Genomic DNA, 15,775 nt, shown 5'->3' with positions numbered 1-15,775 from the left:
CGGTCACTGATTACCATCGGCTGTGAGAAGGTAGAGGATGACCTTTTCCGATTAATGGCTTTCAACGCCGATCCTGTCTGGCTGACGCTTCTTTTTTTTAGTCCCCCGGCTGACAAGTGGCTAGCTACTAAATTATGTGTCTCCATAGACAGTGTGGAGCCGCTCCTCAAAGCTAATGTTAATCACCTCCATTACGGCAAATAAACAGCATTTCTTAGTATATTAAGTATCATCATGTATTATAATAATAATAATTATAATGATTTATTTTATTTATACAACACTTTTAAAAGGCACACAATGACACTTACACATAAAAAAAGAAAACATGATCATAATCATAAAATCACATACAGTATGATACCAAAACAACCAATAACATAACATGGGCTCAATGAAAAATAACGAGATGGTATGTCCAGTTCTAAAAGCAGTTTTGAAAAGGTGGGTTTTTAATAGTCTTTTGGACATTGTGGGATTATGAAATGAGCGGATTGAAAGGGGAAGAGAGTTCCAAAGAATGGTGGCAGCAATGGAGAAGGCACGGTCCCCCCAGATTTGGTGTTCTGTGAGGAAGGGACAGCAGGTGATTGTTGGTAGAGCGCAGGTCTCTTAACAGGAATGTGAGGAGGTCAGAGAGGTAGAAGGGTGTCAGGTTGTGGAGGGCTTTATGGATCAGGAGAAGGAGTTTAAACTAGATGTGCTATGGGGTAGGTAGCCAGTGAGGTTCCTGGACTGGGGTGATGTGGTCAACAGTGATTATCACTGGAGGATAAGATGAACATGTTACAGTACACACTGAGAGCAAGCCGGGAGGGGCCAAGCTAGCTTTAAACAACACCAAGAAATAAGCTATTAACATAAAATGATCAAGTAAATTAGCAAGAGTTAGAGAGAAGATAATATAACAACTTTTGGTGAGTGGTACTGTTACAGCCAACGCAACACACAAGAGGGCAGATCGATCCTTAAACTGGTGGTGTATGATACATACTAGAGTGATTAAATGAAATGTCCATTTCTCTGATGATGCAATTGTTGATGACTGAAGTGCTGATATCAACCAAACCCTCCTCATCCCACCCTCCGGATTGTAAATAATGTAAATAATTCAATGTATATACTCTGATGATTAACTTGTGTGATGACTGTATTATGATGATAGTATATATTTGTACCATGAATTGATTTACGTGGACCCCGACTTAAACAAGTTGAAAAACTTATTCGGGTGTTACCATTTAGTGGTCAATTGTACGGAATATGTACTGTACTATGCAATCTACTAATAAAGGTTTCAATCAATCAATCTTTATTTTAATTTTCTCAAAATATATTTGGTTTTTGTTCATTTTTACAAATTCAGGAAATAATTCTGTTAAAAAAGGAGGTCTTTGAGGGCAAAAAAACCCAAATAAGAAGTAGATAGTACGATAGTTTTTGCTTTTTTTTTAGTTATTGTGTCCTATTGATTTTATTGTATGTAACAAAATAAAATAGGAAACTAATTTAAATATCGTGTTGATTTTGTCAAACTGTCATAAGCACTCACCATAAATATTAAGTGAGAAATTTACAGTTAATACTTCTGATCGATATTGGTATCTGCTGATCTTACTAAGGAAACGGCAGCATAAAATCCCACTAGCTGTCAATCATGTTAGTAACACCCTCTTATTTTGTTACTGCTCCACTGTACAACCTAGATGCAAAAATAAAGAACTGCCTCCATCACAAACCTCGACACAAATCCAACTGGTAAATGATCCCAAAAATGCATCAACATATCATTTAGAGTGCATAGAGCAATGTGAAAAGGTCAACTATCCAGCCATAATTATGCCATGAGTTTGATGCAAAACTTGCTCAGGGACATGAAAGTAAAAATTAGTGGAGATGTAAGGGTAATTTTGACCATGATTGCCGTTTTTGACTTTTGGGGCCAACTGGACACATTGACAGGTACTAGGGCAAACCGAAACAGTCGGGTGAAGCATGGGCCTTTTCAAGAGGCCCATGCTTCTACAAACCAAGCTAAAAGACAAGGACTGTTTCTGTATTACAAGTTTTCTGCCAGTAAAAATATCTAATTATTCCAAGTTTGTTGATTAGGCTAAGATTTTCAGATGACAAAAATATTTGAGGTGTTGGAGACTGTCAATGAAACAAGATCTCAAGTCTAATATGAATCTCAGGTAGAGTCCAGTAGAATATTTATTCAGGGTAAAAAGACTACACACCTTATCAGACAAGCAAGTCCAGATCCAGAAAATGTGCGCACAAAAAAAAATCTGATGTATTAAATTGTGCGCAAGCAATATTACAAGCATGTTTCTTTTGTACATCCCAATCAACCTGGATTTGGGCGCAGATGTTGAAGTAGCTTGGCCACTACCTGTCCATGCTCCCATTTAAATACACAAATAATATTTAAATTAACCATGCGCCTGAGATCCCGCACCCTGCACAGTCAGAAAACAATAATGAGCAAGACAGCAAAAAATAATTTGACCAGTAGTTGCTAGAGTGTAAACATTTACTCTGTTCCTATTGTTGCACGTTAATGCAACAGTGCATGCGCCACGGAAAAGGTGTGGTTTAGTATTTCACACTTTACGTACTTTTTAGTGTATTACTGTAAATGTAAAAAAGGTACAACATTTTTTAACAGTAAACTGGCAGTTCAGTTGCCAGAATTAAAAAAAATGGCATTGTTTTTTATTGGGTAAAATGTAACCCTGGTTCTTAATTGCATTGCTGTTGTGTTTTTGTTTCAGTTTATTACTACAACTTTGGGTGGAAAGACTATGGTGTTGCATCTTTGACTACACTTCTTGATATGGTAAAGGTCATGTCATTTGCTATCCAAGAGGGGAAGATCGCTGTTCACTGCCATGCCGGTTTAGGAAGAACAGGTTAGTAACTCCCAAAAGTAAATCCTGAACCAAAGCCCTGTTACATGCATTTCTTCACTTGGTTGAAGTACATTGTTAATAGTTCCAGTTTGTAGTCTTGTTTTCCATCTCTACTATACAATGGCAGCACACTGATTTATCTTATCCACCTGTCTTTGTTTACGTATTTAACTGCAAAGGACAAGTGTTCCTAAACAGGAAACCTTAACTAAGGATGAGGGTTTTTAAGACCCGGCTTTGCTTTGGCACCATTATGAGTCATGAGTCCAAGACTGAACTGCATTGTATTAGTTTACAAATTAGATTTGTGTTTAGGGATGGTTATTGAATTTGGTACTTTTCAAAGTACTGATCAAATTCTGTTACTACCAGTAGGGATGTGAGTCTTATAACAATTCAGTTCGATTCCGATTCTGGGGGAGACAATTCGATTCAGAATGGATTGTCTATTTAACACGAGGCTCGATTGAAATCGATTCTCACAAAATATATTTCAAAACGGGTTACAGGTTGCAAGAGTTTTCCTCTTGGCTGCTGGCGTATAATGTAAACACACAGCAAGTAAGCACAGAGATGGCCTAAAATACATCTTTTTAAGAATTGATTCTTAAAAAAATAAAAATTCAAAAAGACTTAAAAAGTTATGAATTCATTTAAAGAATTGCTATGTGGATATGAGTCTTAATAAAATAAATAAAATATAAATGTTCTCATTCATCCAGGCCATTGTAACTTATGTGGATTTGAATATTTACCTAATTTATAGATGGATATGCTATATACAAAGGGATGTTTACCAAATCCTGTACTTTTTTTTTAGCACCAACCGAATCCCGCCGGTTCTACCGATTCACGTAAAATCCAAAGGAGCCATGTTACGATACCGTGGTTGCGCTTGACGTCACACCCGGTTGCACTTTGGCACTTTGGCAAAGACGTAAAAACACAGAAAAAAGGCACACACGCTGAAGCACTGAATAGTGACTGACAAGTATTGTACTGCAATGCGCAGCAAGTGATGTGGAGGGCTGTGCCTCCTCAATAAAATGCTGCGCCCTATTTTTTGCTGGCAGGCTGAACACAAAATGAATGAAGCGTTCGTACACAGAGGCATGGTTCGAACGCAGGTTCATGGGGCTTGATCTAAAAGCTTTTAAATTAAAAAGTTTGCAAAAAAGAGGGGTTTGCAAACTGTGTAGCGTCACGTGTTATGTAATAACAAGGATGATTTTATTGAGTGCTTATCATACAACCGACAGGTTTGAAAGAAATTTTGGTTTTTGCTTGCTGGTTTTCTCTCACAGGTGTGCTGTTGGCTTGTTACTTGGTCTTCACGTGTCGGATGAACGCTGACCAAGCCATCCTGTTTGTGCGAGCCAAGAGGCCCAACTCTATTCAGACGAGAGGCCAGCTGCTGTGTGTCAGGGAGTTTGCCCAATTCCTAGTTCCTCTCAGAAACATATTTTCCTGTGCGGATTCCAAAGCCAGCGCTGTCACGTTGTCCCAGTACCTAACCAGGCAGCGGCACCTGCTGCATGGCTACGAAGCGCGACAGATGAAAAATCTGCCCAAGTTGGTCCAGCTGGTTTGCAGGCGTCTCGTTGACATTGCCGCCAACCGGCAATTGGTGATGGAAGGAGAGTGGCTGGAGATCCCCGACCTCACAGCTGAGGTGGAGAAGACCGTATCCCAACAGGCCCTTCAGCAGCTTGGGAAGGAACTGAGAGGGAAAGGCATCCCGGTTGCTTCTTGCTCATCCAATCCTTTCAGCCTAGTAGAGACCACGCCTGCTCAAATTCAACCTCTCATCAGTGATCATGAGCTTAACCCACTTTGGAGGCAGAATGCAGCTACCCTTCTTCGATCCTCCCTCTCCAACAATAAGAACCTCAGCTTCAGCGATTCCGTCCTTGACAAACTTGGAGCACACCGGCAGGATTTGGCAATTTCTAAGAGCAGCACACTACCGATTCACTGTCTGACCAAACACTCCCTGTCTCACAGCAACATCACTTCCTCTTCATTTCATCCTCAGGACATTGCTTCAAGTATTCTTGAAAGCGGTTCCCCATTTGTGAAAACTCTTTTGAACATGGGGGATCCTGCTTTGCCTTTAGGGATGTCTAAGCAGCGAATGCAAGCTGACTGTGACACCATACTGCATGTTTTGTCAAGCAAAATGCTAGCCAGTCAAGAGACGCAGGGAATGCATGTCCCAGCGAATGATGGTGATAACGCCGGGTTTCCAGTACTTACCCTCCATTCTGAGCTGTCCTCAGAGAGCAGAACCCTGCAGGTGGCCAAAGCCTTGGCTATGGACCAGACAGACAAGGACGTCACTGCCCAGGTCTCAGTGTGGCAGGTACGATCCTCAAACGACATACCCAAAACTACAATTCAAAAGATCTGACACGATCATTAGGCATGCTTATTTTCTAAAGTTTGTTCAATGATTGTCAAGTTTAGCCACATTTAAAATGCAAAGTTAATTTCCCAACATCGTGCAGCAAGAAGCTAGAAAGATGCATATGAACTATTTCTAAGTCACAATTCAAATCAAAATTCCTCCGTTCATATACAGTAGAGAAAATAAGTATTTCATGTAGGATTGTGGCGATCATTACAACTTTTTGTTATTTTTTAAATGTGTACATAGTTTGATGCGACGTTTAAAAAATGTCATCTTCTTACAAATGACCCATTCTACTTTCGGCCAATACTTTTCGGTGGCCGATCTTCTTGTAAAAGTATATGATCGACATTGCCGATTACAGCATTTAAATGCCGATCACAAACTCTGATCCCTCGGCTAATATTATATTTCTTTTTAGTCCCCCAACTGACAAGCTAATGGTGTATCTCCATACACAGTTAAATAAATGTACAGAATTGAATAAAAGAAAATAAGGAACTAGTTTGAAAATAGTGCTGATACTGTTCCGGCAGTAAGTCGGACCTGTTTCCAGTGAGGGTTGGACTCCGCCAAGGCTGCCCTTTGTCACCGATTCTGTTCATAACTTTTATGGACAGAATTTCTAGGCGCAGTCAGAGCGTTGAGGGGATCCGGTTTGGGACAGTCGATTTTTTGGGACAGGATTGGGTCTCTGCTTTTTGCAGATGATGTGGTCCTGATGGCTTCATCTGGCCAGGATCTTCAGCTCTCACTGGATCGGTTCGCAGCTGAAACAAGTAAAGGCGGCCGAAATGAGACCACGGGGAAGACTCAGGACACGTTGGGAAGACAATGTCTCCCGGCTGGCCTGAGAATGCCTTGGGATCCCCGGGGAGGAGCTGGACGAAGTGGCTGGGGTGAGGGAAGTCTGGGCTTCTCTGCTTAGGCTGCTACCCCCGCGACCCAACCTCGGATAGGCGGAAGAAGATGGATGGATGGACTGTTAAACTGTCAATAGAACTCACCAAATATATTAAAACATTTACAGTTAATAAATGTGATCTGTATTGGTATTGGCCGATCTCACTCATAAAAGCAGGAAATGGCAGCATTAATCCCTGATCGGAACATCCCTAATTTCATACCAAGCTGATGTTGTAGCTCCTCAGAAATATATGAAAAGTACAATCATTTTTATGCAAGATTTATTTGAACAGGAAGAACCACAATGTAAAAAACAATAAATTAGGGCTGTCAAAGGATTACAAATTTACATGATGCTTTTTGCTCTATTTTTCAATTATTATCTTTTTTCGGCACCATAAAAAAAACAGCCACGTTTCATGGGTGGCCCGCACGTCATCAATTTGACACCCCCTCTTGACCTAATTGTTTGTCATGTGAAATGTATAATTAATGACAAAATACAAAAAAGGTTGTTATTTAGGGATTCAACTCAATACGACTGAACTCATGTGAAAGAGTCCTTCAATGCACAATTACATTTCCGCATTCCCTGGATTCATACGCATACGCAGATGCAGGGGATGCATTAATTCCAATGGGAGCCCGTCTCGCCAGAACACCGGCAAGAAATGCATTGTTGGAACTAGTGTCTCAACATTCTATTTAGCATGATGGTTAGCTGTTAGTCCTGCTAGTGCAACTCCATTGAGACAAGTAGAGCAGCGCATTGTGCAAGCATCCAAAGACTTAAGAATGAGTTTAACACGGGGTGTGTGGGGAGAGGGGCAACTGGATAGATCCATAAATTGTGAGCAGAAAAATATCATGTAAAAATGTACTATACACCACAATACACTACATCACATCAACTGTTTTTTTTTAAGAAATAACTTTCTGACATTAAAAAAAAACACAATGTAAAAAAAAAACATGGTGTTTGCATTTTAATATCAATTTAAACACAAAGCAATTTGGCTAATGGAGATAAAGTCTAATAAACAAGCGTTGTTCTCCTCCAACAACACCATGTTATCAGTGCAACAGTTTGGCCAAAAAAATCAGTAGGAGTGATACCTCTCACATCTAATACGCAAGCTTGGTGCTTCACTGGCAACATACAAAGTATTTTATTAAAGCAAATGGGACCAAAAAGTATTTGATAAATATGTTATAACATTGTTATCAAATACTTTTTGGTACCATTCATCATAATATCATTATGCTAACTAACGTTTTTATGAAAGGTAAATATTTCCTTCTTTTTCTTGTTATTTTTAGGTACAAGCTATATTAACAATATTTAGAGCATATGAATAAAATGTAAAAAAAAAATCCTCTAAAGGAATTTATGTCTCACCTGAGGCCTCATGTATTAAGAGTTGCGTGGATTTCCTCCTAAACATTGGCATACATTAAAATTCAGATGTATTGAAGTGTGCACGCACTAATCTAAGCACTTTTATTTTACATCCCAATTAACATGGAATTGACCACACACGCTTATAAACCTGCAAATCATACCGAAATTAACCATGTACCTGAGATCTGCACACTCTGCCCAATCAGAATTCAGTAGGAGTCATTAGGAAGTGATTCTTTCCCGTGTGTACAGCGAACGAAAGAGTGGGCTAGCGTATGCGAGCCTGTCAACGCTGTGAGAACCGCACACAGTCTAAAATATAAAATAAATAGTCGGACATCAGAAAGAAGGTGAAAAGGAAGATGGATGTGCATGGCCAAAACAGGCGGGGACACCGAAGATATAGTGCTGCACCCCTTTTGAAAAGATAGTCGCTGCAATTATACGTAAAACTTCAGAAGAGGTGGATGACTCTGATTGCCCGCAATATAAGTATCACTTATGTATCTTACATCAAAATAGGTTCATATTAAACGGCTCACCGACAAATTAGTTTCATGTGAAAATGATGTAATATTTGGTTTGCAATATTTTAAATCGAAACATGCCATCATATCAAAAAGGATACCAAAGACTTTGACTCTAGTTTCATTACTCAATTTATTATTATAACACAGGAGAGCTACTTGCGGCTGCAGCCGTACCTGACACAAAGTCGGCCCAGTACTCCACTGGTGGCTGCTGTCAGCCCGACTGGCCATTAAGCTGTGCTGGAGTCACAGGACCACATTGAGACAGCAATAGGTGTTAAATTGATCGCCCGAACAAATTATTACGCGTCCTCACAAATGTTAATATGAATATGAAGCATTAAATGCATTGGCAAATAAGGGAATTGTGGCCACGCCGCCATCTTTTTACACTGTTGAAATCAAATGTTTGCAAAGCCCAAACGACTACTTCTGTGTGTCGTCAAAGTATTCACAGCCTCTAAAAATGTGCATACGACACCCATGAAATTGGCATTTCCATGCTCATTTCACCCGGCCTCGATACATCTCAACTTTGCCATGAAAAACTGCGTAGCCCAGGTGTTTGTGTGTACGCAAGCTTACTACATGAGGCCCCTGGTATGATGTAGTATGCTATGTACATGTACTGTGTCGCATGTATTTCTTGATTTAACATGTGTTCTTTCTGGCTCACAGACAGAGTTAAACTCCAAAGAAGGGGCGTGGGAGAGGCTATGCATGGAAAGAGACCCTCTGGTGCTGTCCAGTCTCATGTGGTCATGGCTGGAACAGTTGAGGGACCCTGTCATCAGCAGTGGAGATGTCAAATCTCTGACTGACAGTGCAAACCCACGGAGAGCACTCGACTGTTTGGAAAAGGTAGTTTGTGTTCTTCTGCTTCTTGTTCATTTCAATACTCATCGCAGAACTTTGCCAAAGTAAAGCTGGTATCAAAAGTGGAAAAAGAATCATCAGTCAGCAGGCCATTTCCTGCTTCAAAGAAGATGTCACTTTTGTATTTGCAGTAGACCACTTATACCATTTACACCATATACCATTTGGACCTGGGTGTGAATCCTGATACATGGATTTTTCTTTATGTTGTTCTGGATTTGTTGTATTGTATTAGGTGGAGAGTGTCGCAATCACTTTATACGATATGTCTTTATTAAGTAAATGGTCATGGAATATACGGCATGGGAGATGTGGGTTTGTGGAATCCTGCCCAAGACTACGTCTTCCAATTGTGTAAAAGAAGGGCAGTTTTCCTGGACGTGGATGTGTGTGCTTGCACTAACCAGGGCTGTAGGTGTTAAGTGGGCCAAAGAATGGTACAATTGTCCTAGTGTGATAATGTCCTTAAACGCTGGAAACACAAAATGTTGTCTTTCTGGTTAAAGCTTTTTTTTTTTTGATTGAGACTTTTATTAGTAGATTGCACAGTACAGTACATATTCCGTACAATTGACCACTAAATGGTAACACCCGAATACGTTTTTCAACTTGTTTAAGTCGGGGTCCACGTTAATCAATTCATGGTAATGATTGGTAATGACAATTATTTGATTAAGTCGATTATTTTTATTAGAAAAAAACTTTGATTAATCATTTGATAAGTGTAACTAATACAAATTGATCAAAGCCGGACCACACGGAGTGCCTGGAACTTTAAATATGATTTTTGCACGAATATTGCAATTGAGCGCTCAAGAGAGCGGTGGCGTGTCGGTGCTGTGATCTGTGTGGTGGCGAACAGTGGAGATATTTTTTTTATATAAATGCACACATGTAAAAAGTGCATTGTCAATGTTGATGATTTATTATTAAAAAAAATAATGAAGGTTATGGCGATACCAGGAGAACGGTACATTTCGGACTGCATTGTGCCGAGTGTGAAATTTGGTGGAGGAGGAACTATGGTGTGGGGTTGTTTTTCAGGAGTTGGGCTTGGCCCCTTAGTTCCAGTGAAAGAAACTTTAAATGCTCCAGGATATTAAAACATTTTGGACAATTCCAAGCTCCCAACCTTGTGGTAACAGTTTGGAGAGGGCTCTTTTCTCTTCCAACATGACTGTGCACTAGTGCACAAAGCAAGGTCCATAAAGACACGGATGACAGAGTCTGGTGTGGATGAATTTGACTGGCCTGCACAGAGTCCTGACCTGAACCTGATAGAACACCTTTGGGATGAATTAGAACGGAATCTGAGAGCCAGGCCTTCTCGACCAACATCAGTGTGTGACCTCACCAATGCGCTTTTGGAATAATGGTCGAACATTCCTATGAACACACTCCGCAACCTTGTGGACAGCCTTCCCAGAAGAGTTGACGCTGTATATAGCTGCAAAAGGTGGACCGACATCATATTGAACCCTATGGATTAGGAATGAGATGACACTTTGAGATCATATGCTAGTCAAGGCAGGTGGCCAAATACTTTTGGCAATATAGTGTACATGACTTCTGTCGGTCGTGCGAAACTTCATTACTTCTTTCAGAAGAAGACATCCTACGTGCTGCCTGCACAAAATGTCTTGCTAACACTCAGCGAGGAAGAAAAAAAACACTTGTTTTCGATATATCAAACTTCACTAGCCACCCGACACGCCGCCAGCATTCATGCCTTAAAAGTCCACAATAGACTTTCCGTCGGCAAAGTAAATGCGGAAAGTCGGCCGCAAAGAAAAGCCGTCGGCGGTTCTCATTACTGCAGTGTCCGAAAGGTTTAGAAAGCGCACCAGAGACAACCCTAGAGCTAAAGCAATCTGCATTTTCCTCATGGAAATAAAATGATGGCACTGGACAGATCTATTCTAGAGCCTCTGCATTCCCCACGTTAGCTTGGCGACTGACCCGCTCAGGTGGGCATGAAGGAGCGAGACACACACTCCTTCATTTGAGTTACATGTCGTGTGTATGTCCAGGCAGGCTAAACTGTCAATCATATCATCAGAGATAAAACAAGACAGCCAAATGTGTGATACATTTGACCGAGATGTGTATGACTCCAGCAGGAAGTTATCAGTATCGGCTTGAAAAAAATCAAAACCGTGCATCTCTAAATGTTTTATAATGCGATTGTGAGTAATGTTGGTGAACTGCCCATTCCTTCCTGCAGGGTCAGCGCCTCACATTGTTGTGTATCCTGGACTGTGCTGCTCATCTCCTGCCAATGCCTGCAGAATTGGAGACCAGTATTCTTCAGCAAACTATAAAAACCTTGACCAAGGTGAGTAAACTTACCGTAATCCCTGGAGACTCGCAGTCACAAGTTACACACCACAGGCATTTACGTCATGTCCGTTTTGTCCAGGGTGGAAAGATTGTACAACGGACATGTTAAAGATCAAGTGACAATAACATTTGAAATGAGTTGAATTAGATCTTTTTTTTTTCCGTTTGCTTGGATTATTGTTTATCTCTGAAGCCAACTCTGGGGTGGTGAGAATGCTCCGACTTACTGAGTCGGAAAGCCGACCTCGAGGGGTGTTCCAGTTTAAATTCCGACTAAGATCTTGGAAATTCCGACTTCCTAGTACAAATGGAACGCACCATTAGACCTACGTCTTGTCGCTAAGCCCTATGGGTAATGTAGTATATAAACATTTAGCAACAAGTCCTCACTTCCTAGAAACATCAATTCAAATTAGTGTGGCATATTATATATATTTTAAATCAGATGAATCACCCTTTTGAATTTGGATTAATCGTGACAAATCTCAGTAAATGACTTGCTTAAATGTACCTAAAAAACACCCAAATACTTGGACATTTATTGTCGGAATGTCATACACAAACATTTGTTTAGTGTTTTACATCTATGTCAATCAATCAATCAATCAATGTTTATTTATATAGCCCTAAATCACAAGTGTCTCAAAGGGCTCTACAAGCCACAACGACATCCTCAGTACAGAGCCCACATGTAAGTCATTTATTTCCATAAACCTGCTAACAGTGTTATCTGAAGTATAAAGGGTGTATTTTAAAATGAGATTTGCCAGCGTGCACACCAGTCGGAGTCTCCTCACTCATCTTTGCAGTGACAAATGTATTGACCTGATCACTGACCTAAAACAAACCACGCTGCCTTTCAGGTAAAACTTGCGGTTAAACTGAAGGAGCATGTGCGCTCAAAATATATTGTGTGATTAATCTGCGACTATATATGTTTAACGCAATTATTTTTTGTCATTTTTGACTACCCTCATTTAAATATTTAACCCTTATTCAGTTTGAGTAAGGCAAATAACATATTTGCAATTCTGACCCAGCAAAGAGGCAGCCTTTACTTGTACATGTCAGCAATGTTAAAGTGTGATATCTCATCATTTCTTCTACGAACAACATTTTTTGCTATATATCACTCAACAATTTTAAATTGCTCTTAATGTGTGGAATAAATGTTTTGGCACATAAATTAATGTTTAAGATGGAGAAACACTAAGTGTAAAACACATACGGAGATTGTCTGCAATTTGTGAATGACAAAGCAGACTGGACAATAAGAAAGCCTTTAGTGGTGTTTCTTTCTGGAAATACAATTATTACTGTTAATAATTATTATTAATCAAAGCAGTAATTTGTTAATCAATGAGCTCTGAGTATGTGATGTTACTGCCCTCTAGTATCTATTTCGAAGTCTGTCTGGTATAAAACGTGTGGTTTTTTTTTTACAATATTTGTTTAAGATCCTGTGCTTTTTTTAGGTCAAGGAACACCTAAAACATGTATAAGAATTTGTTTAAATCACAGGTTGTTGAGGAAAAAAAACTGCTGCTACTTCAGGCATTTTAGCCTGCAACAATCACAAAAAAGCCTGCGAACCTATAACTTACTGTATTTATTATAAAGTAGTATATACAAATTGTTTTTTTTTCCTTTCCTCTCAAGATTGACTCTTCTTCTACCCTGGAAGAGGATCACTTTTTATACTCCACACTGAAAGAAATCCTGACTTCTATTCTTCATGATCTGCACAACAAAGCACAGGTGAAGAATGGTAACTTTGAATCAGGCCACTAGGTGACAGTCAAGCAGGGTTAAAGACTACTTTACAGACTAAAAATACAATACTGTACTGTAAAAATACAATACTGCTTGGCCAATGATGGCTGAGTAGTACATTCCATATTATTTGTACCTCTTACTACTTTGACGCACTGCCATACTTTACCATAATGTGCCACTGTTTGTTTTCTTGTTATTAAGTTTGTTTTCGTGTTATTGTTGAATATTTCTCAGCTTAGAACGTTGCTGGCTTGTGTATAAAGCAACGTACTATATGCTAACACACTAGCAGTGTCACGGTACCCCATCATCACCGTACCGTACCGCACGTATCCTTACGGGTTTCATCAAAGGTTTCTCGCGGCCACTACAGGGCCCCAAACACCGACATCATCCGTTGAAAGCCATGGGCCCCCAGGACAATTCCTGTTTCGGGCTTCCAAGATGTCCAGAACTACTCCTGTTTCCATCTTATCCACCTGTTTACATACAATGTACCGGAAAGTATTCACACCGCTTCACTTTTTCCACATTTTGCTGTTACAGCCCTTTTCCAAAATTTATTAAATTCACTTTTGTACAAAAAAATACAATACTCTGCGCCTAAAAAAGTGACAGCACATCACAGTAGCTCCTTTGACGTCCTTCATTTTACTTTATTTTTGGTATTATTCTCAACTTTTCTTTCTTTTTTTTATCACTTATCTTTTCCATAAACCACTAATTATGGTTCTTGGGCGCTTTTGTGTGTTTTCGTTACTTTTCGGGCCATTTTGTGTTTGGCTTTGATCAGTTGAGCAGCCTGCCCTTTGTTTACACACGCGAGGAGCTGTCTGCGCTCTCTTTGCCAGCGCTATGGGGATTGCGGCCGGACATTCCTGTGGAACTTTGGAAAAAGCGCCGGGGATGTCGTGCCGGCACAAAGATGAAGAAACGGAGAAGGAAATTTAAGCCTGCAATTCCCTTTGTCCTCATGGGGAAGGTGCGGTCTTTGGCGAATAAAATGGAGGAATTGTTCGGGCTCGTCCGAACTCAAAAGGAGTACGCCGTGTGCACTATCATGTGCTTTACGGAGACTTGGCTACACGCGGACTTCCTGGACCACAGCGCGTCTCTACCCGGCTTCCCAACCTCACGGGTGGATAGAGACACACTCCTGAGCGGTAAGAAGAAAGGCCATCTTGGTGAAAGAGAGGTGTTGTAATCCTGGACATATTACTGTTAAAGAGTGTGTTTGTATGCCGGCCATCAAACTACTGGCTGTTGGAATTTGACCATAAAAATGCCAAGGGAGTTTACTTCTGTAATCTTCATCCCTCCTCCTGCAGACGAGGCTGCTGCTTGCAACACCATTCATGCCGCTGTTGCTCGGCAACAGACCAAACACCCCGATGCCCTCGTTCTCATTTCGGGTGACTTTAATCTTGCTTCTCTGCTTCTTTCGACTCAATTTTACCCAGAATGAACCATTTCCCTCGTGCATCCACAAAGTTTGTCTAAGTCTAATACTTTGTTGATGCACCTTTAGCAGCAAATACAGCCTCAAGTATTTATGAATATGATGCGACAATCTTGGCAAACTTATCTTTGGGCAGTTTGGCCCATTCCTCTTTGCAGCACCTCTCAAGCTCTATCAGGTTGGTTGAGAAGTGTTGGTTTTCATCCAGGATGTCTCTGTACAGTGCTGCTAGTCTCCCAGTTCCTGCTGTTGAAAACCAATCCCACAGCATGATGCTGCCACCATTATACTTCACTGTAGGGATGGTATTGGCCTGGTTTCCTGCAACATGACCAAAAAGGCGAGGCTGTAATTGCTGCCAAGGGTGCATCAACAAAGTATTGAGCAAAGGCTGTGAATACTTCTGTTCCTGTGATTTTTTTATATTTTATTTTATTTTTTAATACATTTGCAAAATAAGATTTAAAAAAATACCTTTTAACATTGTCACTATAGGATAATGTGTGTAGAATTTAGAAGACAAAAATAATTTATTCAAAATGTGGAAAAATTTAAGCGCTGTGAATTCTTTCCGTATGCACTGTATTTCACCCGTAAGGGCAAGTGTTCCCAAACAGGAGATTTTAACCAACAAAGGTGGTTTTCAAGGTCTGGCTTCTCCTTGACAATATCACTAGCCATGACTTAACCAAAGACTGCACTGTACTGTATTTGTTTACCAAGTAGACACCATGAAAACACTTCGTCTCTCACTTATTGTGTACCTCGTGGGGAATTATAAACCAAAAATCAGATTAGGACTACATAAAAAACTGTACATTAACATCTGGATATAACGTTGACCAGGGGTGTCCAAACTTTAGTTAAAAATAAAATATGGATGTCACTTTGATACATTTTGTCCATTAAAGATGTAAAAAAAACGCTCCAGTAGAGGTTAATATATAAATATCTTAGCTTTGATTTCTAGCTGACAAAGCTAATTAGTGTAATATCTAATGATATATCAGAATCAGAATTTGTTGTATTGCCCAAGTATGTTAAACACACAAGGAATGTGACTTGGCAGGCAGATTTTGATATATCTCATTAATATTAATTTCATATGTACGATAATAGATAATGTTTTGCAGGTGTGTACATGTCAGCTATTTACACAAT

At 40.0% G+C, this 15,775-nt stretch overlaps 1 protein-coding gene across 1 annotated transcript in view; it reads left to right on the top strand.

Annotated features, from left to right (window-relative positions):
- Positions 1 to 15,775, top strand: part of ptpdc1a (protein tyrosine phosphatase domain containing 1a) — a 34,783-nt gene that overhangs the window by 13,480 nt on the left and 5,528 nt on the right. Inside the window, exons 6-10 of the mRNA XM_062037598.1 lie at positions 2,778 to 2,915; positions 4,220 to 5,277; positions 8,842 to 9,024; positions 11,264 to 11,374; positions 13,039 to 13,137. Coding sequence (XP_061893582.1) covers positions 2,778 to 2,915; positions 4,220 to 5,277; positions 8,842 to 9,024; positions 11,264 to 11,374; positions 13,039 to 13,137 — 1,589 coding nt within the window. The remainder of the gene's footprint in view (positions 1 to 2,777; positions 2,916 to 4,219; positions 5,278 to 8,841; positions 9,025 to 11,263; positions 11,375 to 13,038; positions 13,138 to 15,775) is intronic.

The sequence above is a fragment of the Entelurus aequoreus genome, linkage group LG26, assembly GCF_033978785.1.
Source record: "Entelurus aequoreus isolate RoL-2023_Sb linkage group LG26, RoL_Eaeq_v1.1, whole genome shotgun sequence".
NCBI classification, from domain to species: domain Eukaryota; kingdom Metazoa; phylum Chordata; class Actinopteri; order Syngnathiformes; family Syngnathidae; genus Entelurus; species Entelurus aequoreus.
The sequence above is the reverse complement of the archived record's forward strand: the minus strand, read 5'-3'. Positions and strand labels throughout refer to the sequence as shown.